This window comes from Lathamus discolor, chromosome 6 (assembly GCF_037157495.1).
Source record: "Lathamus discolor isolate bLatDis1 chromosome 6, bLatDis1.hap1, whole genome shotgun sequence".
Lineage (NCBI taxonomy): Eukaryota > Metazoa > Chordata > Aves > Psittaciformes > Psittacidae > Lathamus > Lathamus discolor.
This window is the reverse complement of record NC_088889.1, coordinates 88621502-88648304: the sequence shown is the minus strand read 5'-3', so window position 1 is coordinate 88648304 and position 26803 is coordinate 88621502. Positions and strand designations below refer to the sequence as shown.

Sequence of the window (26803 nt, the reverse complement as noted above, 5' to 3'; positions counted from 1 at the left end):
TTTCTTCTTTTAATACTTGTTATCCTCATCAGGAAACATGTCGGAATTGCCAAGTGCTGTGGAAGGAGCACATGAACCTCACCTGCGAGCAGCTGGCTGAGAAGGATGAAATCAAATACAGGACATCTGTGTAAGTAAACTCCACAACCAAGCAAAAACAGGGAGTGGATGAACCCCCAATACACTCTGGTGTAGAGGGGGTGAGGAACCCCGCTGTTCTTGTAGCTGGCAGAGGCCCTCAAGTTCTGCTGGGTGTCCTTCCATCAGGGGGGTCCTAGGGATGTCAAAGCCAAGGAGTCAGAAGGCTCCCAGGATAGGATTTCTTTCTGTGGAATATACTTGGCAGTGGATCCAGCAGGTAATGAGAGAACGTGGGAGAGCAGTCGCCAGACCAGCCTGCTCCTCTGGCTTAGCCCAGTGTCTCTTAGTCCTCAGAGGTGAGAAAACCCCGTTAGTGTTGCTTCAGGGGGTGAAAGGAGATGTTGCACCGAGGCAAAGAAGTGTATTGAGTCACAGTAAGTTGAGATTGCCCTTTGAGATTCCTGAGAGGAGATGATGTGTGGATTGCTCAGCTCCTGCTTTCTGGCTTTGTGGGAGGAGATGTGTTTTCTTACAGAAGCTTGTCTCTGTTTCTGGCTGGTTGGTAGGAATTGTTACAGAATGGAGCCATGTTTTCAGGTGTAAATCCCGAGTGCTTCCCTAAAATCTATTGAAGTTTGATCACTCTCATTGCTACAGGAAACGACAAAATCCTCTGCCTTTAGGGAATAAAGGATGGAGCAGTCAAATGGGACTTGCCCACATTGCCTAATCCTTTCCTTTCTGATTTAGAGTCTGTCTGGCATGAGTAGGGGTTGGAAAGCCTCACCGCTGGGAGGCTGAATGACTGTTGCTTGCTCATCCCGCAATCGCTAATTCAGAACAAAACCTTTACACATTTGATGTGACTTCTTTTCCCTGCCACTCCTTTCCCTGTAGGAAAGAGGACTGAGGAGGAGCGAGTTGTCATGTCCCTAATAAGGAAAAATACCAGTTGGGAAACCTTTAGCAGAGCGTTGCTGGGGAGAGATGAGTCTCACTGCCTGATACAATAAAAGCTTCCTTTTGAAGCGCTGTGTAAGGAAAGGGAAGCGCAGCTGGAGCTCAGGCCAAACTTCCTGCCCTGCTCAAAGCTTCCCAAAAAATATCTGCAGCAGCAGCATCCTGTTGAGGAGCAGAGGGAAGAGCAGCTGCAGCTCAGAAAGTCAGTCTCAAGTGGGGGTTCCCCCCCCCCCCATATCTATTCTTAGCACATCTCCAAATGCCTGGGTGCAGGTCTTGCCAGGTGTAACTGCATGGGAGCTTTGGGTAGCTGCAAGGCTGTTCCCACCTCGCCGTTGCCTCCTCCTCCGGCTGTGCTGATGGAGCTGGTTGTGGGGCCGTGCCTGGTTTGCTGCTGTGATCCTCCTCTAACATACCTCCCTGTCACCCCCCAAACACATGTTGAGTTTGCAGGTCCTCTGATGGAGTTGGGTGGAGATGCCTGGCTAAGGAAGATCATTCCCCACTGTCAGAGCAGCGCAGCCAGAGAGCTCTGCTTCCCTCAATGAAAACACAGCCCTTTTACTCTTCTGTCATCAGATTTCACTTGTAGGTTGTGAATTAAACTGTAACGTGATCTCCAGCGGTCAGAAAATTGGCCCTTAGGATGTCAGCTTATATTCTTAAGTCTTTTAATTAGAGGACTGAGGCTTTCCTCCAGTTCTGTGCCAAAATAGCACTGCCACAAGCTGAGCCCTTGCACTGGAGCGTGTGCTGCTGCCAGGACGTCTCCTGGGGACAAGGGCTGTGCTTTGTCCTGGATTCCTGTTTGTGCTCTGTTAAAACCCATCTCTTGAACCTAAAGCAATAACCTCTGGAAAACACACGTAAGGAATTGTAAGAGAAAGAGGGAAAGCCCAGTCTCTGTGGGGAAAGATGGGATTATTTTCCAGTTACTGATTGGAATTTAACAAAAACCAAATAAATCTGGAGCATAGCAGCCTGGCCTGGGGAAGAAGACCATGGTCGTGGCAGCTTTGTAGCCAGAGCAACAAGCAAACATGAAACTAGCTCGTAGTTGACAGCCAAGGGTTTGCTTTTCCTGAGCTTTATCTCCCAGGCTCTATTTCTCCCCAGCCAACTCAAGCATCCATGTGCCCTTTGACTTGCAGCTTAAATTCCTCCCGAGCCAAAGCCTGGCGCTGCGGTGTTTTGGCTCACATGGAAACCGGGATCAGGTCTGCAGCATGCAGCCAGTGATGGACGTTCTTTCACTTCATTTGTTCTTGAGTTGTCATGGGTCAGCTCCAAGTGGAGCTGAGCCCAGACCTCCTTGGAACAGCGGGTGGGCCGTGGGGATGGCGTAGGAGGCAAGAGGAGGGGGTTGGAGATGGGGGTTAAAGCATGGCTAGGATGGCATAACAGCAGCTTTAACACAGGCTGATGGCTTCAAACGCCCCTTCTCTCATTCTTCTCCCTCTTCTTGCATTGCAGAGAAGAGAAAATGACAGCAGCCCGGATTCGAAAGTGCCACAAGTGTGGCACCAGCCTCATTAAATCGGAGGGTTGCAACCGCATGTCCTGCCGCTGCGGTGCTCAGATGTGCTACCTCTGCAGGGTTGCCATTAACGGGTACGACCACTTCTGCCAACACCTCCGGTCTCCCGGCGTCCCCTGCCATGACTGTGACAAGTGCTCTCTCTGGACAGATCCCACAGTAAGTAACAGAGGACTTTTGTGAATGCTTTTTCACCCTGACTCCAGTTACTGCTCCATGCCAGCGTGTTGAAGTCCATGCTTTCCACCAGAGAAGAGGGTTGGCTTTAGACAGCCCAACTTTTTTCCTCTCCCAAGGCAGCTAAAAAACACACTGGAGAAGCCTGCATCAGCACAGAGGCACATTTGACCACAACTTGGAAGGGAGCGTTGCTGCTTTATGGAAAAACAGCTTCTGTTAGACAAGGGGTTTGGCTGGAAGTGCTTTGAGCGTTGTTCAGGGGCTTGTGGAAAGAGCTGGTGGAGAGCGTGTGCTGGCACCAGGCACAGTAGCCAGCATTGGGATTGTTTGGACTCATTTTGCAGCCGAGATGCTGTTTGGTACAGCTTTGCATCTGGAAGCAAGGAGGGGGTTGTGTCTTTTTGCTGCCCAGATCATCCAGCTGCTGGCTCTGCAAATCCCTGCGCAGAGATGGACCCATGGAGAAAACCGCCTGGAAGCCAACAATGCGGAGTTAGAGCTGGGTCTGTTCTCATGGCTGTTGTCAACAGCTGCAGAGAGAGAACTGAAGCGTAGACTGAGCGCTAAGGGAATCTGCAGTAACTTAATACAGCTTGTAGCTGTGGCGAGCATGGGAAAACTTAGTGCAGGCTCTCTGTAAATAGAGGTCTTCAATACCAGAAACCCAGGAGCGTAGGTAGGGGCAGGAGTTGAATTTCCTGGTGACAACAAAGCGGTAGAGCCATGTGAATTGTGGATCTGCCTTCCCAGGGCTCGTCTGAGCTTTGTTGTTCCCAACACTTCTTTGTCTCGGGCTGCTGCAGTTGCCAGACTGCTCCCAGCCCCTCTTTCTGCAGGGAATGTGCACAATCCTGCGCTTGCACAAAGCCAAGGAAAAGCCACTCTAAATCTTTCCCTTCTATCTGCAGGCTCTTGGGGATTTCCCAGCAGTGTCGCAACCAACTTCCCAGTCCTCCGCTTGCCTGCTTTTATTCCTTGCATTATCCTATCAATGCGAGGTGTTAAACTAAACACAGACATCTCTTTCTAGACACCCCTGTAGCGTTTCTGGCACCTGGATATGCGCTCCTCAGATTCCTGCCCCACTCCTCCTCGTTTTTCCACCGGGATGTGATTCAGGGTTCGGCAGCGCTGGCATCCTTTGTTCCTATCAGGCTGCTGATTGTGCTGGGTGCTGGCATTTGTTCAGAGCCAGAGAAAACATGAGGCCTCTCAAAAGACCCGTACTGTACTTTAAAATAAATAAATAAATAGGCAGCACAAAGAGGACGCTGTCGCCAGGCCCTTGCCAGCTCCCTAATGAACCAATGTTGTGGCAAAGAAACTTTCCCACTGTCAGCAAAGAGCTGGCACTGCTCTTTAGTAGTTATTATTGTTATTTCTCTTCTTTTTGGCGGATGGAGTGCTGGAGGCTGGGGAGGTGAAGTTGGGTGATTCTCCTCGCTGCAAAGAATGATGTGAAAGTCAAGTGCTGGCTTCTAAGGCTCAAGTGATGGAGATCTCTGTGCGTTATCCCCCTTTGTGAGGGGCTTACTGACACTAACGCCATCCCACCTGGGTGATCTGCATGCTCAAATGGGACATGGAAACTGGCATTAACGTGGTAGGTGTGAAGAGGGGGAATGAATTTGAATCTTGACATGGGGATATGGAAGAGGAAGAGGTCATAGAATGGCTTGTCCTTTGTCAGGGACGATGTCCATCCAAGGGATTACCCCATCCCAGCTTTGCTGGCTGCTGCATTGGCATCTTCTTGTACCTTTCTCAACTCCTGTTTCGTCTTTTGGCTCAATTTCTTCTGTTCTGTTGAGATCAGTAGACAGTTGATGCTGTAAGTATAGGAAGAGGGTATCTGCTGTGAGCTTGCACATGTTTGCAGCCACACATGTGAGTACAGAGAAGATGCGTTGTCTCATTGCCTGTGAAACTGCAGCCCATCGCTAAGGAGCAGCCACTCCTCTCCCTGGACTAGGTTCTGCTGCAACATGGGGAGGGCACACGTGTGGCACCAAAGCCTGGCTTCCAGAGGGTGACAGGATGTTTTCGTTCTGATTTCTGATAGACTTACGTACAGCCTTAACTTAGAACCATCTTCACAGCAGACTGGTGCCATGGTCACGGTAACACGGTCTTGTCTGTTCACGTTTCATTGATGTTAGAGCCTTCTGTCAGACCTGGGTGATTTCATACCTTTGGGTTTGGGTCTCACTCCCCATTACTTAAAGCAAAATTCATTTTTAAGTAGGGAACCTTTGTTCTTTTCCAAGTGTTTAACGTTTTCTGAGGCTGAAATGATTCTTGCAAAAGTATAAGTGAACCTATTCATTAACTTGGGCTAAAACCAGATTAAAGACAGTCCTCTAGGAACTGCAGCATCTGTAAGTCTTTGTCTCGAATGATCTTGAGAGAATAAAGCAGGCAAAATTTCCCATAATGAAAGGTTAGTTAGAATCTTATGCCTGTGTTGTCGTGAGGCTGGAGCCTGATTTAAAAGCAGTGGTGCAATATTTGCTGGCTCAGAGACAAGCTGCAATCGGGCTGCGGTCAGCAGCTTCCAGGGTTGCAGGCATTAATCACTTAATCACTGCATTTCTTCGGGAGCTCATCCGTGCCCTGCACCCCTGTAGGATATGAACACGTGCCAGGAGCTCTTCTCACTTGGCCAGAACTCCTCATGTTCCTCTCCTGCAACGCCCGTGCTCGCTTTGGCTCGGCTCGCTGAGACGTTGCTGGCTGCTGCAGGGGCTGATGCAATGTTGCCAGAGACAAAGCTCGGGATGGAGCAGTGAGAATTGGCTCTGGGACTCGAGGCTGTGATTTCCCTCCTCTCGAAATACCTATAGCAAAGCTTTGTGTGTTTTAACCGGTACGTGCAAATCCTGTGGTGCAGTTTGACTAATGCATTCTGCCTGGTTTGGTAAACCAGGTGCTGCTCTTGTGTGTATTCATTTCATACTCCTCTTTGGACTATCAGTATATTACATAGCAGCTTTTTTTGGCTTTAAACTCTAAGATGTTTTCAGTAAACTCTTAAAACACTCCCAAAGGCCCGTCATTAAAGTTCAAAGCAGAAGACTAATCATTATAAGGTGTTTGCAATTACTCCTCCTTCTAGCATTATAAAAAGAAGATGGTGAGCGAAGACTGTGTAAAACTTCAAATGCATTAAGGTAATGCATGAAGGACACAGCACTGCCTTTGGGATTTGGAGGGGGGAAAACACCCCTAAACCCTTCTTTTTCAACATCCTATAAAATGCCTTAATCATAAGCATGCAGTTAATTCAGGCTGTTCACAGAAAGCCATCAATAGGGAATGCCTGTTGCTAAAATAACTCTGCATGTCTTAAACGCCAGCATGTGCTTCATCCCCGTCCTGGCCCCCCTTTTCCTGCAGCACTGCGGATGCCCTGTTCCAGTTACAACACAGCCTGCTTTTATCCCCTGCTTCCTGCTGCATGGAGGAACATGCCGGAGACAGCCGATGCCTGTTCTTGCTCAGGATCTCCGCAGCTGATCTGGGAATGATTTGAAATAAAACCCCTTTAGTCCTTTGGAAGCCTCCGTCGTGAAAAAAAATCAGTTCAAGTTTATTAGGAACGGCTGCAGCCACACATACGTGGAAAAAGCAAGCTGTAAAGAGCCACAAAGGGGGAGACCGTGGTGGTGGGGGCACTTTCTGAAGACAGGGGAGGGGTTATGCAGCCCAGGAATAGTTCCCAGGTCTCTTGTTTCTCCTGGTTGAGGAGGCAGGCAGCAGCTTTCCTCTGACGCTTAGTAATTACAGATGAGGAGAGCTTTCAGAAGCTCCCTGGATGGCACTTTTGTTCAGGGCAGAGGAGGGTTTATTTGGGGGAGGTTGTGTCTGTGTGATTTGCAGAGCTTTTATCTCCTTTGCTGCTGTATTTCCCCGTTCTGATGGGCTGTTTGTTTCTCCAGCAGCTCTTTCTCTGTGTGTGCAGGGCCCTGCGTGGATGCTGGATGCGGCATTGTTGAAACAGGCCATGAAAAGGTGCCTCGCTTAGCAACCCAGCCCAGCTCTTTAGTTAATCCAGCCACAGACCGGAGCCACCCTTTCTGCTGTGATTGGCTCCGTGCTCACTGCATTCCCTGGATTCAATGGGAGAGGGATGAAAGGAAAAGCCTTCTCCGGGCCGAGACCCTTTTGCGGGTGTGGGATTGTAAGGGCAGGCTCTCAGGGATGAACATTGGTGGTTTTGGCCGCAGGACTGGGGATGGCTCCTGCAAAGAGCATTCCACCATCAGCTTTGGAGCAAAGAAGAGTCCTGTTTTGCCACTTTAAAATGCAGCTGCTCTTCATAACCACGGTTGCTTTCTGCGGTGTTTGCAGATAAGAAGGGTGAATACATCTCAGATCCTTTGCATTTTCCTCTTGGCCACCTCCCTTCTCCCGTGATGCAACAGAGCATGGGGAAGGGCCACACTATAGCATTGCCCTGTTTGTTTTCTCTCGGGAGGAGAAGCAAGTAACATCCTTGCTCTAAACCCATGCAGGCTGGGCATTGCTGAGACCCAGCAGGGCTTGGGGGTTGCTTTTAGTGTTTTATCTTTGTTGCTGTAGGCAAGGCAGCTGACAGGAAGATGACTGTTAACATGACAAGATCAGTCCCTTCAATCCATGCAGCCACTGAATGGGCTATTAGAATCATAATCTAATCCTTTATTAAGGGACTTGAACCCGCTCGGGCAAACGGACATGAGGCTTTTTGAGCTTGTGCTGCAGCCTCCACTCCATGTGACATTAAATGGGGTTTTCGCCACAAAAGCTATCCCTAAGTGGGCTAATGAAAGCTTAATTTTTGGTGTGGATGCTTTACCCTAGATGAATCTGTCACCTCCCTCCAGTTACTGTGGAATCAAAACCCTGCCTTTGCTTCTCGTAGATTCTCATTGATGCGAACTGGAATAAGCAGAACTTGTGGCACCAGTTTTCCTTCACAAATGCCCTGAAATTGTCTCGCTGTGCACATTGTTTTTTATTTTGTTCCATTTGGGATGTGGATGTTTCCTAAATACTGCAGGTATTGAACTGAGCTCTGTATCCAGCACTTGCCAAGTGTAACGTCAGCTGCTTGGGTAGGAAGGTGCATGTTGTACAGGGTATTTTTACTCTTTCTGTATTAATGGATGCCGGTGCTTCAGGAATCCTGATGCAAAGAAAAATTCAAAGCCAGGGTTCAGTGTGTGGGATTGAGTGTAAATACCTTAACCTTCCAGTGTGAGAATACACTTTTATCAGCAGAGGGGCAGCAATGCTGTCCTTGGAGAGGAACTCTTCATCAGGGGCTGTGGTGATAAAACAAGGGGTAATGGGTTCAGTCAAAACAGGGGAGAAATAGGTTGAATATAAGGTAGTTCTTCACTGTGAGAGTGCTGAGGCGCTGGCACAGGGTGCCCAGAGAAGCTGTGGCTGCCCCATCCCTGGCAATGCTCAAGGCCAGGTTGGACGCAGGGGCTTGGAGCAAGCTGCTCTAGTGGAAGGTGTCCCTGCCTATAGCAGGGGGTGGAACTGGATGAGCTTTAAGGTCCCTTGCAACCCAAATCATGCTATGATTCTGTGTAGTTTGTTTATATCTCTGCTGGTATTTAGTCACAGAAGTGGTCAGCAACTTGCCATCCTGATTTGGGTCTGGTCTTGGCATGTCCTTTGCATCTAGGAGGTGTGCTGTAAGGTGTACCCCCTCTTGAAGACCAAGAAAGGGATATGGATCTCTGGCCAGTGTGTTTGAAGTGATGTGGTTTATGTTGTCCTTGCAAGATAGACTTGGTTTCAGAGCTCTGGCAGATGGGCTTTGCTGTTCTGCAGTTCCCTGTCGCCCTGGGAGCTGCAGTAATTGAAGCCAGCATCACCTTGGTGTGCGTGCAGCTGGCTCTCCGGCCCTGGGGGCACATGGCTTTGTGGATCCTCATTAGTGTTGGAGGTCAGCTGCAGTTTAAACTGGGAGGGTTGTGTAGCCCTCACTGCAGGAGGATCTTGTGTTTTCATGTGTCCTGTTCCCCTGATGTCAACCAGGACTGACCGGTATCAACAGGAGCATTTGCAGGAGCTGCAGCATCACAGGGGGTGGTGTCAGGATGGGGTGTCCCTGGAAAGCACCATTTCAGAGGGTTAATCTCAGACTTGAAGTAAAAGCTTTTCTTTTTAAGTTAGAAGGGTCTTCTGTGTGTTTCTAAGCTTTAAGGTGAGGTTTATGCCTTTGTGTGAGGGATGGAGATCGGGTGATCTTGTTCAGTTGAGCTTAAGATGTGTTTCTTGTCCTATAACTAAAGACAACCTTTCAGGTAAGTCTTTTCCAGTAAGTGGCAATAAAATGGGAGATGTGGCTCTCTCCGTCGTCAACAGCATTGCAAAATACATTCTGAGAACACCAGAAGATGAAGTTTTGGGCCACCCTTTGAGAGGCTGCTCAGGCAGCAAAGCAGCAGAGGATGTTTGGTGCTTGTTGCAGAGCATGCCCACGTTGTTTTCCAGCCAGGGAACATCACAGTCTGAAGCTTGGGGTGTAATTAGAAGTTCTGTATAGGCTCAGAAGAGCCATTCTTCAGCAGTTTTTATGGAGATAGATAGGCTGTAATTAGCAGTCCATGGAAGCAGCCTGCTTGGGAAAGAAAAAAGCATGTCCTGGAACGTCTTCATTTTAACTGTTGACTCACAGAAGAATAAGAGGGAGGCAAGTATCGAGTTGGATGTTTTTCTGCAGATTAAGATAACTTCAGTCTCCCAGGGAAACCTTATCTGGAGGCTGGAGAAGGGCAACATCTTAGCAAGCTTCTCATGCTAGACACGTGCAGGACCGTAAGATTGGAACTGGGAAGCTGGCTAGACTTAAAATAACTTCAGTGTAGCGGCACACATGAAGCGTGTTTCGAGTTGAGTTCCAGCACTCTTTAAAATAGAGGCTATTTTCCGCATTAAGAGTGTTCAGGAAGAAAGGTATCGGGTTTGGCAAAGCTGACATGAGGATGGATAAACTGAGGCAGAGTCTTGTGTGTTGTGGGGGGCTTGGGGTTTCCCTCCAGCTCCACTGCTGGTTTGCAAGCGCGAAGTGCTCCTTAGCACCAGAGCATCCGAGTGCCTGATGCAGGTGCTGTGTGTCAGCAGCAGCTCCTGTTCTTGGCCTTCTTCCCCAATAACTAACATTAAGAGCACAAACACTGTCCAGGCGGCTTAGCTATTCCCATTTGTTTTCTGGAAGTGCCAGGCAATGTTTCATCCCAATGGACACGAAGCAGCAGCAGATGCAACCCTGCAGAGACCAGGGGGACCTCTGTTGCCGTCACTGCACATATGGCCAGCAGAAGCATCTGCTGCCTGGCACTGAAAGGGAGTTGTCTCTTGAGCTGTTGGGTGTGATCTTTGTTACCCTGATAGCTGTTGGATGCTGTGGTGCAGTGAAGAAACTCATTTTTCACACCTCTTCTTGGGAGCAGACAGTTTATAGCTCAGGAGTTGCACAGTCTTCCTCCAGGACTTTGTGCATCCCTTGACCTAGTAAATGGTGGCATAAATGCCATCCTTCTTAGCTACCTGAAGCTTCTCTGCATTGTTTGGTCTCTGCTGCCCCTTTGGGTTGGGAAAACCAAAGGTGACAAGAAGCAGAATGATGCTTTCCACTTCTGGCTTGTCCTTGTGTTCTTGGTGAGCAGCGGGTCTGAATATACTTCTTATAACCTCTAGATAGACATAAAAGAAACATATTGGGATTTATGCCCTCCTCAGAGTTACAGATAAGATCTAAATGGCCTCGTCACAGTAGTTTAGCTACTAGAGCCAGGATTTAAGTTGTGTTAATTCCAGCTGTTGGGCCAAAAGCTCTGGAAGTGCCAGGGTAATGTAAATATTTAATAGACTATTGCCATTTAAAAGATTAACAGCTCTTCAGCAATGCTTCGCATGGGAGGAGCTGGGTTGCACTTCTCTGGTTTCCATCCAGGCGATGGATTTTAGCACCAATCTCCCAGGAAAACTGATCTTAAGCCTCTTAGTGCTACTCTGTAGAGGAGGCTTAGCTCTGCGCTGCAGTCCCCCTTCGCAGCCTTGCTTTGCACTAAATCTAAGTCAACCCCAAATGAGGACAATTCAGCTGAATTCACCTTTTATTTCCCCATGCAAACGTGCTGAAAAGAAAAGCAGTGTTGAGAGGATAGGTTGCTGCAGCAGGAATTAACCCACGGACTCTTGTATTCCTGTGATTTCTAGGAAGATGATGAGAAGATAATCCAGGAGATTCAGAAAGAGGCTGAAGAGGAGCAGAGGAAGAAAAATGGAGGTAAGTCAGTCTGTAGCTGTGCTTTGACATCAAGCTGAGGGCAATGGGAGAGCGTAGATCCCAGCTCCTGACAAGTCTGGACCTTCACTGGATTCTCCCCACAGCCTGGCTGTCTCCAGGCTGCTCCATGCATTCTGTGCTGTACCAAGCATCACCCAAAACACTGCTCCAGAGAGGAGTGCAAGCCGTCACCCTAGGAACCTGTCTGGCTTTAAAGTGCTGTTGCCTACAGGTTTTTGCTGTGATAGTGGGGAGGCACAAGGCTTGTGTTCAGCTCCTTTGGTGCCGGGTATGATGGATGCTGTGGAGTCTCCTACACTGGAGATATTCAAGGCCCGCCTGGACAAGTTCCTGTGTGATGTACTGTAGGTTACCCTGCTCTTGTGGGGGGGTTGGACTAGATGATCTTTTGAGGTCCCTTCCAACCCTTGGGATTCTGTGATTCTGTGATGCACAGACCTGTCTCCTCTCCACTTGGCCAAGTAGCTGAAGGGCAGCAAAACCTTTGTGGTGTGGTGAAAAGAGCCAAACTGGAAAGCTGTGCCTGCAGCATGGAAGGGGCAAGCAGTGATGCTGTAGAGTGTGCTTGAGGAGCGTGCAGGGATAGAGGATGCTGACTGCAAATGCAAGGCTTGTTTGTGGCGTGACTGGTTCTCGTGTCTCTCCCCTCTGCAGAGAACAGCTTCAAGCGGATCGGCCCTCCTGTAGAAAAGCCTGTGGAGAAAATCCAGAGGATTGAAGTCATCCCCAGACCTGTTCCTCAGAACTTCCATCCTCCCCGGATGTGCCCCTACCCCTTCATGCACCCTCCTTTCCAGCTGCCTCCCGTCCGTCCCCTGTACAATAACATCCCACTCCACATCCGCCCTGTCCCTGCTCCCTACGTGCCCCCATTACCCAACATGAGGGTAAACTTTGACTTCCCCCAGATCAATGCTCGGCGGGAGCACAACTTGCCTATGCACTTTGGCCCTCAGCCTCGCCAGCAGTTCTGACCTGCTTCAAACAGCACTTGACATAGTCACTGCAGGGCAAAGCCACCCTATAACATCACCCCCCCTTCCTTCTCCAGCTCCTCTTGGATTATCCAGCTGCCAGGGGACCCCTGATTCACCTGTCTTTGCACTGTATCCCTCTCTAGAGCTTCTCTGAACCTTTGCAGTCAAACGTTTCACCCTGTGCTGCAACAGGCCTTGGTGCTGCATTTCCCAAGGGATCTCTCCCTGTGCTGGGCATCCAGGTGATTTTGATTTGACAAAGCCTGTTCAGGCAGCTGTTGGGAGGGAAAGTGACACTTTGTGGAGTGCAGGGATGCAGCCATTCCTTGGAGACTTCCCAAATATCCTACTTCCCTGCTGGCTGGAGCAGCTGCTGCACAGACAAGTGAGTCTGGGGGTAAAGAGGGAGACTGTATCTGAGTAAGACCTTCAGGAGCAACATAACAGGAGCTGGCTGCCCTTCTGCTTGCAGAGAGGCACAAGGCTGATGTTCCCATGTTCTCCAGCATCCCTGTAACCCGCCAGCACCTCACAACAGAAATACACTTTTCCATACCAAGTCAGTGAAGTGTTTTTAGCACTTCTCACTCTCAAAGTGGGGTAATGGGATGCAGCAGCCATCTCACTGCTGAGATCTCAGTGGGAGGCCCAGAGCCGTGTTCTGTCTTGAGGCTTTAGCAAGGAGCACAAGACGCAGGTACCCTGATCTTTGGCTGAACTGAACTTGCCCCCTTGAAAGGACTCAGGACTTTTATCCCCACAGGAGGGTGTCTCAGCTTCCAAAACGTGGCCTTTGCTTTGCTGTTCCCATCTGACAGCCCAAACCTCTCCCTGCTTCTGGCCATGGTTCTCAAACAGCTGGAGAAGCACCCAGAGCCAAGCTGTGCCCATCATAGCAAAAACTACTTGGGTTAAGACCCTATTAGACACATACGCAGTGCTGTGTGATGTGGCAGGAAAACTGGGGATTACCCTTGTAGTGATGCGTGCACTGCAGCTCTGTGTTGCAGGAAGCTGGCTGCTTCCATGGCACATGGGAACTCCTAACGGGGTGTGTTTCAGCCCAATCAGTTTGGGAACAGCAAAGGTGAGTGTTGCTGGGCTTAGGAAGTGAGGGGATAGGAACAGCAAAGCTTCCCTGTGAGAAGCAAGGGGTGTAGGTGCTGGGCTGCAGGAGGAGCTTTGGCACAAAGCCCTTTCCTGACCTCTCTTTGGGTGCTCTGTCTCTTAGAGGTCCCCTCTAGAACAGAATATGGTTGGAGTGGATAAAAACCTCGCTCCCAGAAATGCTGGGCTAGCTTACAGCATCCCATTGGAGCTGTCATTCCCTGGGTGGTTTGCTTTGGGCTTTGTCCTGCTGGGAACCCTCTGGGTGCCCTTCCCGTTATTCCCTGCTGTATTTGAGCATCCATCTTCTGGTTTCATTTGGGTTTCTTAGGTAAAACTCCCTGCCTCCACCTCGCAGCTTCTGCCCACCCCTTGCTTGCAGCTCTCTGTGACTGCTTCATGCGCAGCATCCCCTCGGGAGTGCAGCAAGTGATGGGCTCAGGGCTGTCAGTGGGATGCTCCCGGGATAAACCGGTGCCTGGGACAGCATCTGGAGACCATTGTCCCCAGCAGGCTCTTCCAGAGGGAATTTCCATGCCTTTTGGAGCTGAGTCAGCAATTTCCCCACTGTTGGGCATTGCCCATGGGTTGAACGTACCCTGTGGGGTGCTCTGTTCCAGCTCTCATGCCATGGTCTCTCTAGCATTAAGAACCAAATGGTGTTCCCTTGCTGCTGCCATCTCTTCCTTCAGTTTACCTCTGGGAGCAGCCTTGAGGCTGCAGGAGCCTGTTCTTTACTGCTCAACTGGGGTTTGGGCGATTTTACATCCTGCCTTGCACCAAGTGATTCCTGTGGTAGGCAGGAGCAGCATCCCATTGGATTTCGGGCAGGACGGCTGTGTTCACAGCGTTAAGAGGTGGTGAGAAGATGGACCCAGGTCAAGAGAAGAATGGCTGCCTTCCCTTTACAGAAAGGAAATCCTCTGTTGGTTCATAGCTGGGGTTTTCTGTGCTCAAGTCTTGCATGAGCCCTTCAGGCTTCCTGAAGCGTGTTCCGTCCTGCAGCAGGGTGGTTGGGGTTGTCCGTCAATACCCACCTGTGCAAAGTGGGGGGATCCTTTGGTGTGTGTCTATGGATGTGTGGGCATCAGGAGTAAAGCCTTGGCACAGGGATGCGCAGAGGTGGAGCAAGAGGGATGGAGAAGCATCGGGCAGAGGTGGGAAGTGCCTGCGGTCCATCCTTGGGGTTGGGACGTGGGGGTCCTCTGCTGCTTGTGTGTGTGGCACAAACATCATGGACCTGGAGCTGCTTGATGGATGTAAGGGGAGAAAGCCTTGAGCTGGTCTGTGTCTGAGAGAAGACGACTCTGTGCTTGGTGTCTGGTGCAGAGGTTTCTGATAGGGCTTGTGTTGATTTATATACAAATAGGAAGGGAAACAACTCCAAACCTTACTGCACCCCCCCACTCCCCCCCCCCCCCCCAGATCCCTCCTGATCTGGTCTCCAACTCCTCCACCCCGTTTCCCTCCTGCCCTGCAGTCCTTGCAGCCATCCATCCTTCGCAGGGGGCCAGGGAGGTTGCTGTGCCCGTAACAGGTACTTCTGGTTATAATTGCAGTGTTCCGTTTTACTTGCCTTAAAGGTGGGAGAAGAGAAACTTAGTATTTGCACTTAGCAAAACGTTCTGTTAAAAGAAGCCCTGTAAAGATGTGCATGTTCTGCCACTTTGTATAACAATAGCTGAAAAGAAATAGGTGTTTTATTAAAGAAACCAACCCAAACAAGGGATATTTTTCTTTACCTTCTGGTAGTTAGAACCATTCTAATATGCAGTGTGTAAAAAGTTCCTGTCTTATATTGTAATTTGAATTATTTTGTAAATAAATTTGTGCACTCTGACTTTTACCCTCTGTGCTTTTTATTCCAGCTGAAATGCCATCATCATCCTCCTCATCCTCATCCTCCTCCCATCCCGACTGTGCCAGCTTGATGCTGGGGCTAATGGCAGGCAGCAGAGCAGGCAGGGCTGTTGTGGTTGAAAACTCTGTAAGTCGCAAGGCAAAACCCATTGGACCCTCCAGGAAAAGCTTAATATATTCCACATGCTCCCGAGGAAAAAGTGGATGGGATAGAAAATGGTTTCCAGGCACTCCTTTAAATGGAAACCAGGATGTGTGTGTGGCGGGGGAGGAAACAGGGGAGCTTTTCCCCCGCCTTGCTTGAAAGCAAAGGGGGAAGTGTTGGTAAGCAGGGAGAAGGCAAGGGTGAGGGTCCTCCTGCCCAGGCTGGGTGTCACAGCCCATGGGTGCCACAGCCAGGTTCATTCATGCCCATACGGATGTCACTGGGGGTGAAGGTGCACACGTGGTGATTGGAGCTGCTCCATGTTTCCTGCCTTCATTCCCCCCTGTTTAGAGTGAGGAATGAACATCCTTCCTCTGCTCCACCCGTGCTGTGGTGCTTGAACCTGTGCCTGAAGTTGAAGGTCCCTCCAGGCAATGCCCTTCCCGCTGTGCCCATCGGGATGTGTGTTTAGGGGGGAGCTGGGCACCCCCTCCCTCCCCAAATCTTGCTTTTCCCAAACCAGTTTTAGATGTGTATAAGCCGAACAGGAGCCCATCAGTGGTCCTGAGCCTGCTGCAGGAGATGAAGTGCAGCAAAGGGGCTGGCTGCTCGTGGCACGGGGGATGGAGTTGATCCCCAGCCCCCCCATAAGCATGTGCTGCACCCCATCTTCACAGCCAAAACTGAGGTTGGCCCCAGCATCAAACCTGAGAGGGCTGGTTGAGTTTTAGGGCTGCTTTTGACTGTCCCAGGAGGGCTGGGGGCACATCCCAGCTCCGTTTGGATGCTGTGTTTCAGCCTGGGCTGCAGTGGATGGGCTTCCCACCTCCTTCCAGCCTGAGGTCTCTTAGATCTTTTTCTATCTTCCCCTTCTCCATCCCACCAAGCAAAGGAGGAGGGGCCTCACCGCTGCCCCCCACCATGCCATGCGTCCAAAACCAGCATCCCACTGCTCTTCCCTCCCGGTAGGTGCCTCCCCCTTAGGGGCATCGTATTGGGGGAGAATACCTGAACCAGAGGGAGAAAAAGCAGCTCCTTCCCAGCACTGCCAGGCTGAAGGGTCACAGCATCACTGCTGGCTGCAGGGGCAGCTGGTTCGCTGGTGTATGTCCCCGAGCCATGCAGAGGTCACCCATCCTCTAAGGCACACAGGGGCTTGATGGCTTGGGGCTGCTCTGAGCATCTCAGGAGGTGACCTGAGCATCTCAGGAGCCTCAGCCAGCTTTGGCTATCGCAGAATGGTTTGCATTGGAGGGGACCTTAAAGCTCATCCAGTTCCAGTCCCTACCACAGGCAGGGACATCTTCCACTGGACCAGGTTGCTCCAAGCCCTGTCCAACCTGGCCTTGAACACTGCCAGGGATGAGGCAGCCACAGCTTCTCTGGGCACCCTGTGCCAGCACCTCCTAATGCCTAATCTAAATATTCTTTCTTTCACCTTGAAGCCATCCCCCCTTGTCTTATCCATCATGCAGCCCATGGTCAGCCCTTACTCGTGGTGCATTTCCTGGCCAGGTAAGAATCCCTTTGAAATCCCCTTGGAGCTGCTTGGTGGGGATGAGCCTGTTGGCCACCATTCCCTTCCCTCTAGAACCAGCTCAATCACAGCAAAGCAATCTAGCCCCCAGATACTCCATGCTCAGGCTCATGCCATTAAAAGGCCATTGCAGCTCCAGGCACAGCCACCAGACACACCACGCACCTCTGTTTGTATCCGAATGCAGGTTTTATTTTTATTCATCTTTCTCCATTTGAAGCTCATTTTCTTTAAGTTATACAAATGGCACTTACAAAAAAATAATAATTAAGGAAAAAAAAAAAAAAACCCAAAACAACCCCAAAATAAAAACCAAACCTTAACTTTTCAGAGTGAGATGTTGGTCAGAGAGTCACGACACCCGCTACGAGGAGACAGGAGAGGTGTTTGACCTAGTGTCGCACAGAAGAAGCCGGAGCAGGATTTACACGGTTCAAACTGCAACAGGGGGACAGGGAGGAGGTGACACGGGGCAAAGCGGGGGGTGAAGGCCAGCAGAAAGTGTGTGCCATGTCACAGGGTCACTCAGGGCTTCATCAAGACACTCGGTCCTTCGAGGGGCAGAGCGGTGCCCGGGTGGGCGCAGGCAGCCCCCGGATGTGAGCGCAGAGCCGAGGTAGCATCCCAATGGGATCCCCATCACTGGCTAGTGACGCTGGGCTGGGGTTGTCCCCGTGGCAGGGGACAGGCCACTCGCTCTCCCAGCTGAGAGGATAGCACCAAGCTCCTAGGGAGGGGTTTCCACCCTCCACATGGCTTTAAGGCTGAGGAGCCCCTGCCTTGCCTCCGGCGATAGGGACCAGTGATTTTGGCACGGCAGCGATGCCGCGAGCACCCTTGGTGTGGGGCGGGGGGAAAAAGGCTCCTTGGTGTGTTTGCAGGGAGCAAATACCGGCCCCGGGAAGGCCCCAAAGGATAAAGTGCCTTTCAACACCCTAACGAACACGTCAGCATCACCCGTTACGAACAGCGTTATACTCTAATGCAGACCTAGTACAGAGAACAGCTGGTAACACAGTGCCATGGAGAGCATATATAAATAGAGACTAACAAAAATACTGTTTTGGTCTTTCTCTTTTCTTTTCCAGTTGAGTTGTGATGGCACGAGAGCCCAGGACCAGGAGCTGCCCTCCCTGGGGGAGCCCACAGGAACGGGCGCTTCCCAATTCAGCATTAGGTGTGCAGTGATTCCCTTCACTGTTCCAGTATTTGACGAGAGAGAGAGAGGAAGGAAACAAGGTACTGAGCAAATATCACTGTGCAAAGTTTGCTAAGGAACTTCTCTATTCTGTAAACCAAAAGCTGCAGTTTATGCTTCCAGCCACCACCCAGGGGAGGTTCCATCAGCCAGGGACCAAAGCCCACCATGGGCTGGATGAAGCTCCCTACCCAGCACAGGCTTGCTCTGCATCCCCCCTACAGCATCCCCTCCCCGGCACAGCAGCAGGACCAGCCAGGCTGGACCCACCACAGGGGTCTGTGATGCTCCTCCAGAGCCAGAAGCACAAGGAGGGGCAGAGGGACACAAGGAGTGTGGGGCTCCAAGAGATGAAAAGCTGAGGTTTTCCAGACGGGATCACCCTCAAAACTCATTTCCAGGTGTATGGGGAAGAAGGGAATCGGCTTGCTGGCCCTTCCACAGGGATACGTGCCATCCCGCGCCAGCCCCGGGGATGCTGTGATATGTAAGGTCACCTCTTGTGGCTCAGCTGGGGATGAATCCTACCCCGAAAGCCAGGAGCAAAGAGAAGCTGCTGGGGGGGAGCTGGCTGAGCCCAGCACCGTGGCTCTGCCCCTGGTTGGGATGGGGCGGGTGCTCCAGGGGACACTGGCAGCACAGACTGAGGCGGTGCCAGTGCTGATATGGCAGAAGCAAGCGCAGAGGTGATCTTATTCCCTTTTTTCAACTGAGGAGAGGAAAATAGACTACCTAAGGTGATGTTCGGGGCCGGGAGCAGGGGGATGGCAGTTTCCAAGCCCAGCAAACCTGGAGGGAGGGGACAATACAAAGCTCTAGGCTGCCCCAGCACTTTTCCAGTTCTCAATTCACAGAGCCCCACCTCCCCCCCCAAGGCAGCAGCTCTGCAGTGGGAGGGGAGGACAAGCCAGCCGGAAAATCCTTGTACAGAGAGGAGGAAAACGAAACCCAAAAGGAAACCAAGGACGGAGGGGGGGGGGAATAATCAAAGTTGGCAATGGGAGGTACGCTAAAGTGCATTAATATTCCCAGAGGGTGGAGGCGTCGATGGTGTCGGCGGATGCCTTGAGGACCCCGGCGTGGTCACCCTTCAGGTATTTGCCATTGATTTTGATGGCCACTTTGTTATAGTCGCAGAACTCAAAATAGAAGTCCACGGGGCTGTCGCTGCTGCTGGTGACGGACGACTCGCTCCCCACCATCCAGTACTTCCCAGTGGCATCTGCAGGCAGAGGGGACAAGGTGGCCCCGTGAGCCACCACCGGGGCGCCAATGGCCGTCACTTCCCACCCCGATACCCGTCCCTAAGGACTCACCCTTGATGTTGTAGGCTCCATCGTTGAACTCGAGCTGGAAGACATCGTAGGAGGAGCGGTTGGAGTCCAGGGTGCCGGTGACCTTGCGGCAGCCGATGAAGCCGTGCTCGCCGCGGAGGACGATGATGGGCCGGTTGATCAGCTTCATCACGAAATGCTCCGTCTCGCCTGTGTCAGAGGGGAAAGGGGCTGTGAGTGCATCCCATGGGGGTGCAGAGTCTGGATTCCATGGCTGGCAGCAGTGAGGAGGGTGAGCTGTGCCCCACATCCATTTCCCACCCACCCCACAGCATGTGAAAACATTGCCTGCATCTCTCAGCATCACTTGGAAGAGGAGGCTGGCTCAGGGGGGACCTCGTTCATCCTCTGCCACCCCAATATGGGATGGGGTTCCCCCAAGGGTGTCCCTTACCTGCTGTCTCCATGGAGGCCGCCAGCTGCCCGTTCTTCTTTGCTGTCACATACTTCCCGTTGGCAGCTTTGAGGGTGATGCGCTTGTCGCACCACTCGATGTCGAAGTAGCAGCTCGCGTTCCTGCAGGGTATAGAGGGTGGTCAGCGGGATGCAAGGGACGGGGACCCTGCCAATGCCACCCCAGTAAGGGCCTTGGATGGACTGGGAGACCCTGATTCAATTCAGTTTTGCCACGTCACGGTGGCCATCCCGATGGGAAGCAGGCAGGAGGCAGGCAGCCAAAGGCACTTTGGGGTTTCAGCCTCGGTCAGTAGAGGGTTGAGCTGCAGGGAAAAGCATTTCAACAGCCCCAGCCGGCCGGGAAGGATTACGTGGCCTGAGGGACTTCTTGGGTGGCAAAGCCCCAGTCCAGCCCCAGCTCTCCAGGGAATTCACTGCTTTTGCCGGGAAGTGTTTTGGGATGAGCACCGAGGCTGGAAAATCCCCTTCGGATTCCCCTGGGAGATGCAGAAGGGTCGCTGACATCCAGGACAGGGGACTCACTTTGTGGATGCGGTGGACTGGATGCCCCCGTTGGAGGTGAGGGTCCAGTACTTCCCAGTGTAGGTCCTGAAGGCGCATTTCTTGGTGTCCTTGTTGATCTCCAGCTGGTAGGTCTCCTGGTCACCCTCCTCGTCCTGGTTGGCCGAGAGGTCCATCCCTGTGGGGCAGAGGCAGATGGAGGTTGGGGGTCCTGGAGGGGGGAGCCCACCCACCCCTGCACCCCAGGAACCCCAATTGAAAAGGGGCTCCTGCTCCTGGGTGGGCTTTGGTGACTCCCAAATCCCTCACGTGCATCCTCCCCCTGGCATTGGGGTTCAAATCCAGGCTTCATTTGGTTGCTCAAGCGCTAAGGCCATAAACCAGGGCTGAGCTGATGCAACCACGAGCTCCAGCTCGGGACTCTCCATCACGATGAAGCACCACGCTAAAACCAACTTAGATAATTCACACAGGAAAGAGCTGTAGTTCTTCCCCTGGAGGTGACAACCAGGTTATTCAATCCATTGCCAGAGGCCACCTCACCACCTATGAATCTCCATTCGTGGCATGTTTAAGGACCGTGGCACTGGTTTTCATCCGTGTATTGTCATCGCAGCCAAGCCTTTCCCTGGCTTCCAAAACCCCATCGGAACCAGAGACAGCATCTGCCCCAGAGGTGGATGCGGCCCATCCTGGGGCCACCAGCACATCCACCCACAGGCACTGAGGCCAAGCAAACCTGCTTAGTCAGGGCCTGCAGGGCCAAATCCTCTCCGGTGCGCTCCAGCTCGGTGGATTTCTGCCTAAAAATGCTTTTGGGATGGGAGTCACAAGCCTGGAGCCAAAGCGAAGCTGCTGCGCCGGGATTTGGGAAGGGAGCTGGGGGGCATGGTCCTCAGCCCTGCTTCTCCCTGCCTTCCTATAGCTGGGATGAGTGGAGATGGGCCCCAGAACCAGCTTTCTGCCCAAATCTGCCTTTTCCTAGGGCCAGGAACCTCCTCAATGCATTCAACCCCCTCAGCTGCTGAGATTTCACATCACTCAATGCATGGTCACTGGGATGCCTTCAGGACTGCAGCAGCCTTCATGGCCCTTCTGCATTGGGAAGCCCCCAGCAAGTCCCGTCAGGGGAGGGACCATCTCCCTCCAGACACTCAGAAATGGAGACGTCTTCCCCCACATCCTGCAGCACCTGGAAGCTTCCCATGGCCCCATCTGCATCTCCCAAACAAGCATCCCCATCCAGTGGCCCTCAGGGAGCAGCCTCTGCTTTGCATATCAGTCTCCCACCTTTCCCAAAGGGATTAGGGCTTTGAAGGCTTTGCTTTGTTGGCTGTAAGCTTATCTCCCACGCTCAAAACTGTCCTTTGGCTGCTGCACTGCTGCCTGTTCACAGCATCCCCTCTCCAACAGGCATCTTCCAGCACCTTCCACAGCTCCTGATGGACGTGGTGCTGCTTTGCTCCCTGGGTACCCGGGACAGGTATCCCTGACCTGCAGGCACCAGGCTGGGGAAGAGCCTGGGGGTGATGCTTTGTGCTGCGGTGCAGGATGGGCTGGGCTGGAGATGAGCGCTGGGAGCCTCCCAACACCATCCCTAGAGCCCAAAGACCCCACCATGGGGCACAATGAACCCGCAATGAACCCCACTGCTGAGCAGTCGCCCACGCTCTCACCAGGGGGCTGAGGTTTGGCTTTGCCTCACAGGGCCTGGCTTAGGGTCTCCCCCCCCCCCCCCCCCCCCCCAAAACCTGGGTTGGGTTACACCGAGTCAGCAGAAAGGAATGCAATTAGGGCAGGAGCAGCTTCAAAGGGCTGTAACTGAGCCGGAGCAGGGGGGTTAGAGCCGGTGGGATGGGGGAAACTGCCCTGGGACCATGGTGGGTGCAGGAGAGCGGTCCCCATGGCAGAGGACATTGGCTGTGCCCCCATTGTGCAGCCCAGGGCTGCGGATGGAGCCGTGTCCCCCCCGCCCCACCGCAGCTCTCCCCCAGCCGCTCCGGCTGCAATCACTTTAATTACTGCTGGTGCTAAAGGCACAGTCTGGAGCCTGACCTTGATGAAGCTGCTAATTACAGCTGGGGGGGGGGGGGGAGAGGAGGCACGTTTGTGCCTCCCCCCCGGCATTCCCAATGTGGAATGGGAATGGGAGCGCCCCATCTCCAGCATGGGGTTGCTGTGGGGGTCTTGGGGAGGAGACAGAGACTGGGGGTGAGGTGCTTGTGTCCCCTTGGCTTCCCCAGACAAAGCTTAAGGTCCTTATGGAGCCGGAGTGGGGATGAAGGATGGGGAGGGGAGCCCGTGCTGGAGCAGGGAAGGGATTCCCAACCTCTGCCGAGGTTTCCAGCCACTGCCAACTGCTTGGGTTTGCAGGATCCATGCCCCCGGCCCTCACTGCTCTCCAGGCCAGGATGGGGGATGCACATGGAGGGCTATGGGCTCCTCAGAGCATGCACTTCCCAAAGCTTGTCCATGTAAAGGAGCCACCGTCTGCAGCAGCTGTGCCACCTCCGTGCCATGACGAGGAGCCACAGACCCAGCGCGGGGGCATTTTTGGCCTGGAGAAGTCTTACCCTCTCCATTAAACTCATGCAGGTGTCCTAGAGCAATCCCGGGATGCTCGTGAGACCCAGTGGGATGTTCCATGGAGAGGAAGCCAAGAGCCTGGAGGACCACGGCTGACCCACGGGCCAACCAGCTGGAGCTGCCCCATGGCCAGACCCAGGGGGGCAATTCCACACGGTAAGAGCTGGTTTTCCATGGCTGGGAGCTGGCACCTTTCCCGTATTCCAATTCCCCATAGGCCAAGAGGTTCCCTTTCAAAAACCCCATGGTTATGCCCCCAAAACCCCAACCCCACTGCACCAGCAGCACCCCACAACCCCTCCAAGCCCTCCTGGGCAGGATGTGGGTCCTTGTGCCCAGCAGCCCTGGGGATGCTGCACCCAGCTCTGCCTGCACAGGTCAGGTCTGGCCTCCCTGCAGGGCTCCGGCACCCACAACCCCGCACCGCTGCCGCGCACGTGCTCCCAGACTCATCCCTTCCCTGCCCTCTGGATGGGCTTTTGCTGCACCCAGCTATGAATCCAAGCCTGGTTTTGCCTAAAAGCAGCAACCCGGGGACCGAGCAGCTCCTCTGCAAAGGGGTCACAAAGGGGAATGGCGCACGGATTCCCCGGAAAACCCACCGCTAATTCCTGATGGATTTCGTGTGGCTTTGCGGCACCCCCCAAGCAATTGGCATCACCGAGACGAGCCACGCCGCAGCCAGCACCAACTCCCCCGTGCCGCGAGGGCTCTTGGCTTGGGAGCTGAGCTCCCATCGCCAGCCTGGCTTGCCCAGGCCTGCTCCCCCCTTGCCCAGGCCCCGCTTCCCGAGATGCCTCTCTCCCATCCTCTCCTCCCCGGGGTGGGAGGCCGGCGCGCACCTCGCAGCGCTCAGGACCCTGGTGCCCACAAAGGGCCCTTTGTTGGCGCAGCCGGGGCCAGAAAGGAGCCATTGAGCCGGGCGGAGGCTGCGCTCCTTGGGCCCCGGCTCGGCTCCGCTGGAAGGGGCTGGCGCCCACCTCGTGCCCCACACCCTGGCATTGGCCGTGTCGTGGTCCCCGGTGCCCTGTGGGCAGGGGATGCTGACGCCGGCATCCCAGGGACAGGGAGCAGGCTCCACGCCAGGAGCTGACTCGGCACCCATGGGACAGCGCTATCCCAAGGCTGGACCAGCTCCAGCTCCCAGCCAGGGGAGCCACAGCAGCCTCGTGGCCTCATCCGCGCTGGGGACACAAACACCGCATCCCTGCTCCCTCCCTGGCTCCACAAGCTGCCTTTTCCCGTAAGCCTGCGCCGAGCCGCAGCTGCTCCCTGCCTGCATCCCGCATCCCGCATCCCTGCGGCCATCGGCACATCAGCCAGCAGCGCTTATCAGCGCGGCGGGGGCAAGGGCTGTCTGCAGCCGCTTCCTCCGGCCTCTGTTGTTCCGCCGCCTGCTCCATAACCTTGGGACAAGGCGCATTCCCTGCGGGAGAAGGGAAGGCAGCAGCTCCCAGCCTCTCGCTGCTGCCGGGCGGGATGAACCGTGTGGAAACGGCTCCTCCAGGCAGAACGGACTCGAAGCGAAGGATGCGCAGCCCCAGCGCACCCCTCCCCGCTCTATTTTGCTTGGAAAGGGGCCGGGCACAGCCCAGAGCCCCCTGTTGCTGGGGAGATTTGGATTCCCCCCCCCTTCCCTTCCTATCCCCCTCATCCCCCCCCATCACACAAAGCCAGCGGCTCCGCCAGCAGCAGCTCCCGCCCATGGGGTCCCCCCCATCGCCGCCCCATCGCGCACATCTCCCCCCACATCTGGTTTCCCCATCTCCGGTGACAAAGGGCTGCAGCAGCCCTTCCCCCACGGCGCTGCGGCAGCCTCCCGCCATCCTCCTCCTTCCCTTCCTCCATCCTCCTCCTCCTCCTCCTTCCCCATCCCCCTGCACGAACGGTCCCAAGGGCTCCTTGCGGGCTCTTTCTCCTCTCTAAGGGGCTGCTTCGCCCTCGGGAAGGAGAAACCCGATTGGGGTCCCTGCGAGGCGCTGCGAGGGTTCAGCTGCGACCTTGAGGTGCTCCATAGACACAAAAGAAATTCCCCGCTCCTCGTTCCCCCCCCCCCCCCTCCGCCAGGCTCCGGGACGTGCTCGCACCCATCCCGAGCCCGGCGTGCTCCGGCCTGACCCGACGCGCCGGTGATGGGCCCCAGGGCACCTCCAGCATCGCGGAGCGGGGACACCCCCCCCCCAACCACCACCACCCCGGTCCTGCACAAGCACCCATGGGGCTGGGGGGGGGGTAGGAGGATGCTCATGGGTGCTGGGAGGCGGGGGGCAGCGAGCGGAGGGGACAAGGATGGGCTGCCTTTGTGCGGGTGGATGCAGGATGCGGCCGTTCGTGCGCCGCTGATGCGGGGGGGGGGGGGGGGTGGCATCCAGCCCCCTCCCACCGGGGAATACAGCCCCATGGGGGGCACCGCAGCCTCCCCAGGCCCTGATCTGCAGGGGACAAAGCTCAGGGAAGGGGGGGAAAGGGGGAGTTTGGAGGAGGCTTTGTTGGGTGAACAATGAGCTCCGCAGGTAGGAAGGCGAGGGATGGCTGCTCTGCCTCCTTGAAGGCAAGGGAAGACCCCATCCACTGCCCTATAGCCCCCCAATCCATCTCTACACCCCAAGGCAGGCCCCTCACCATTCCAACCCACAGGGCAGAGGGGATGCTGCAGGGATGAGGGTGCTGGAGGAAGGGGGGGCCCAGGGAGGCGATGCTGGAGGGCTGCTGGGGAACACAACGACTTCAGAGGAGGGCTGCAGGGGCGTCTGTAAGACGGGGTTCAGTCAAAGAGGGTTGGCCCTAAAGAGGCGATGGTGGGGGGATGCAGAGGGGCACTCCATGGGGTCGGAGGCAGGGGATGCTGCCGAGATGGAGGGCTCCAGGGCGGTCACACCGAGCTGCTGATCCCGGGTCAGCGCAGGGGCTGCGGAGGAGGCGATGCCCGCGGGATGCAGGGGGGCGGCCGAGGTTCGCGTGTGTGTACCCCGCATCCCCTCCTACCTTGCCGGGTGGAGACGTTCCTGTCGTTGCCAGCTCGGAGCACGACCTGCGGGCAGCTCTGCTCGAGGGCGAAGAGCTCGTCCTTGCCCACCTTAGCGCTTTTGCCTGCCTTGAGGGTGCCGCTGGGGCCCGACGGGGCCAGGTAGCGGCCCTCCCCGTCGCGAAAAGCCACCTTGCCGCAGCGGAACTCGAGGGTGAAGGCGGTGCCCGGCTCGGCGGCGGGGACGAGGCGCCCGTCGGAGCGCAGGAGGCGGTGGTCGCAGCTCTGCAGGCTGTAGCGCTGCTCCACGAAGAGCAGCGTGATGAGGGCATCCACTCCCCACGGCACATCGCGGTCCACGGCCAGCTCGTCGCGGCGGGGCCCGAGGTGAGCGTAGCGCTTGCGGGCCAGGCTGTAGAGGTTGGCCTGGGGGTGCATGGCCAAGTGGACGCTCCACTTCTCCGTAGCCGAGACGGCGGGGGCGAAGCAGGAGAGCCGGTCCTCGGTGCCGCCGAAGAAGCGGCGGTGGGGCTCGGACTGCAGCGACCAGCGCCCGTCGCCGTGAGCCACCACCAAGAAGCGACAGTCGGGGCCCGGCTCCTCGCTGTCGCAGCTCACCCGCCCGTCCTTATCGGCCGCCAGGTACCGGCCGAGGTGGCTCTTGAGCAGCACGGCGCTGGAGTCCTCCCCGTCCTGCTCCAGCGTCCAGATCTGCTTCTTCTTCATGCTGGCGGCCGAGGCGTTCACCTTGAAGCCGAACGCCTCCGCCGTCAGGTACTTGTTGCTGCAGTTGATGAGCCCGAACTGGATCTGCACCGGCTCCGCCGTCCCGTTCGCCGTCATCCTGCTCCTGCCCCTGCCCCTGCCCCTGCCGCTGCCGCCGCCACCGACCGCCGCTGCCGCCGCGCCCGCCCCGACGCCGCCTTTATAGCGCGGCCGCCTCGGTACCGCCTCCCTCCTACCCCCCGCAGCCCGGCGGGGCCGCCCCCCGCAGCGCCCCCCGCCCGCAGCATCCAGGCCCTTCCCGTGCGTGCGGAGCCCCTCCAGCTGCGGGACACGCACACCCCAGTGGGACACCCACTGGGACACCCCTTTGGACACCCCATT

At 54.6% G+C, this 26803-nt stretch overlaps 2 protein-coding genes across 5 annotated transcripts in view; one reads left to right on the top strand and one right to left on the bottom strand.

The window, feature by feature from the left end:
• RNF216 (ring finger protein 216) overlaps positions 1–14999 on the top strand; it is an 81664-nt gene extending 66665 nt beyond the window's left edge. For all 4 annotated transcript variants that reach the window (XM_065684588.1, XM_065684589.1, XM_065684587.1 and 1 more), the window contains 4 exons: positions 33–130; positions 2515–2737; positions 10979–11048; positions 11724–14999. In XM_065684588.1, the coding sequence (XP_065540660.1) occupies positions 33–130; positions 2515–2737; positions 10979–11048; positions 11724–12043 (711 nt within the window). In that variant the 3' untranslated portion in view covers positions 12044–14999. The remainder of the gene's footprint in view (positions 1–32; positions 131–2514; positions 2738–10978; positions 11049–11723) is intronic.
• Positions 15000–16863: 1864 nt separating this feature from the next.
• Positions 16864–26557, bottom strand: FSCN1 (fascin actin-bundling protein 1). The gene is made up of 5 exons (XM_065684586.1): positions 25717–26557; positions 20167–20323; positions 19622–19743; positions 19210–19377; positions 16864–19115 (listed from the first exon to the last, which is right to left on the bottom strand). The coding sequence occupies exons 1-5, from the start codon at positions 26537–26539 to the stop codon at positions 18913–18915; spliced, it is 1473 nt and encodes a 490-aa protein (XP_065540658.1). The 5' UTR covers positions 26540–26557; the 3' UTR covers positions 16864–18912.
• Between the last annotated feature and the right edge of the window lie 246 nt (positions 26558–26803).

What these genes read in the sequence shown, in the direction of transcription:
- FSCN1 (XM_065684586.1), bottom strand. Translation starts at nt 26,539, where the DNA reads ATGACGGCGAACGGGACGGCGGAGCCGGTGCAGATCCAGTTCGGGCTC. An exon ending in GAACGTCTCCACCCGGCAAG is followed by an intron (nt 20,324 to 25,716) that starts GTAGGAGGGGAT and finishes TCTGCCCCACAG; the next exon opens with GGATGGACCTCTCGGCCAAC. An exon ending in CAGTCCACCGCATCCACAAA is followed by an intron (nt 19,744 to 20,166) that starts GTGAGTCCCCTG and finishes TATACCCTGCAG; the next exon opens with GAACGCGAGCTGCTACTTCG.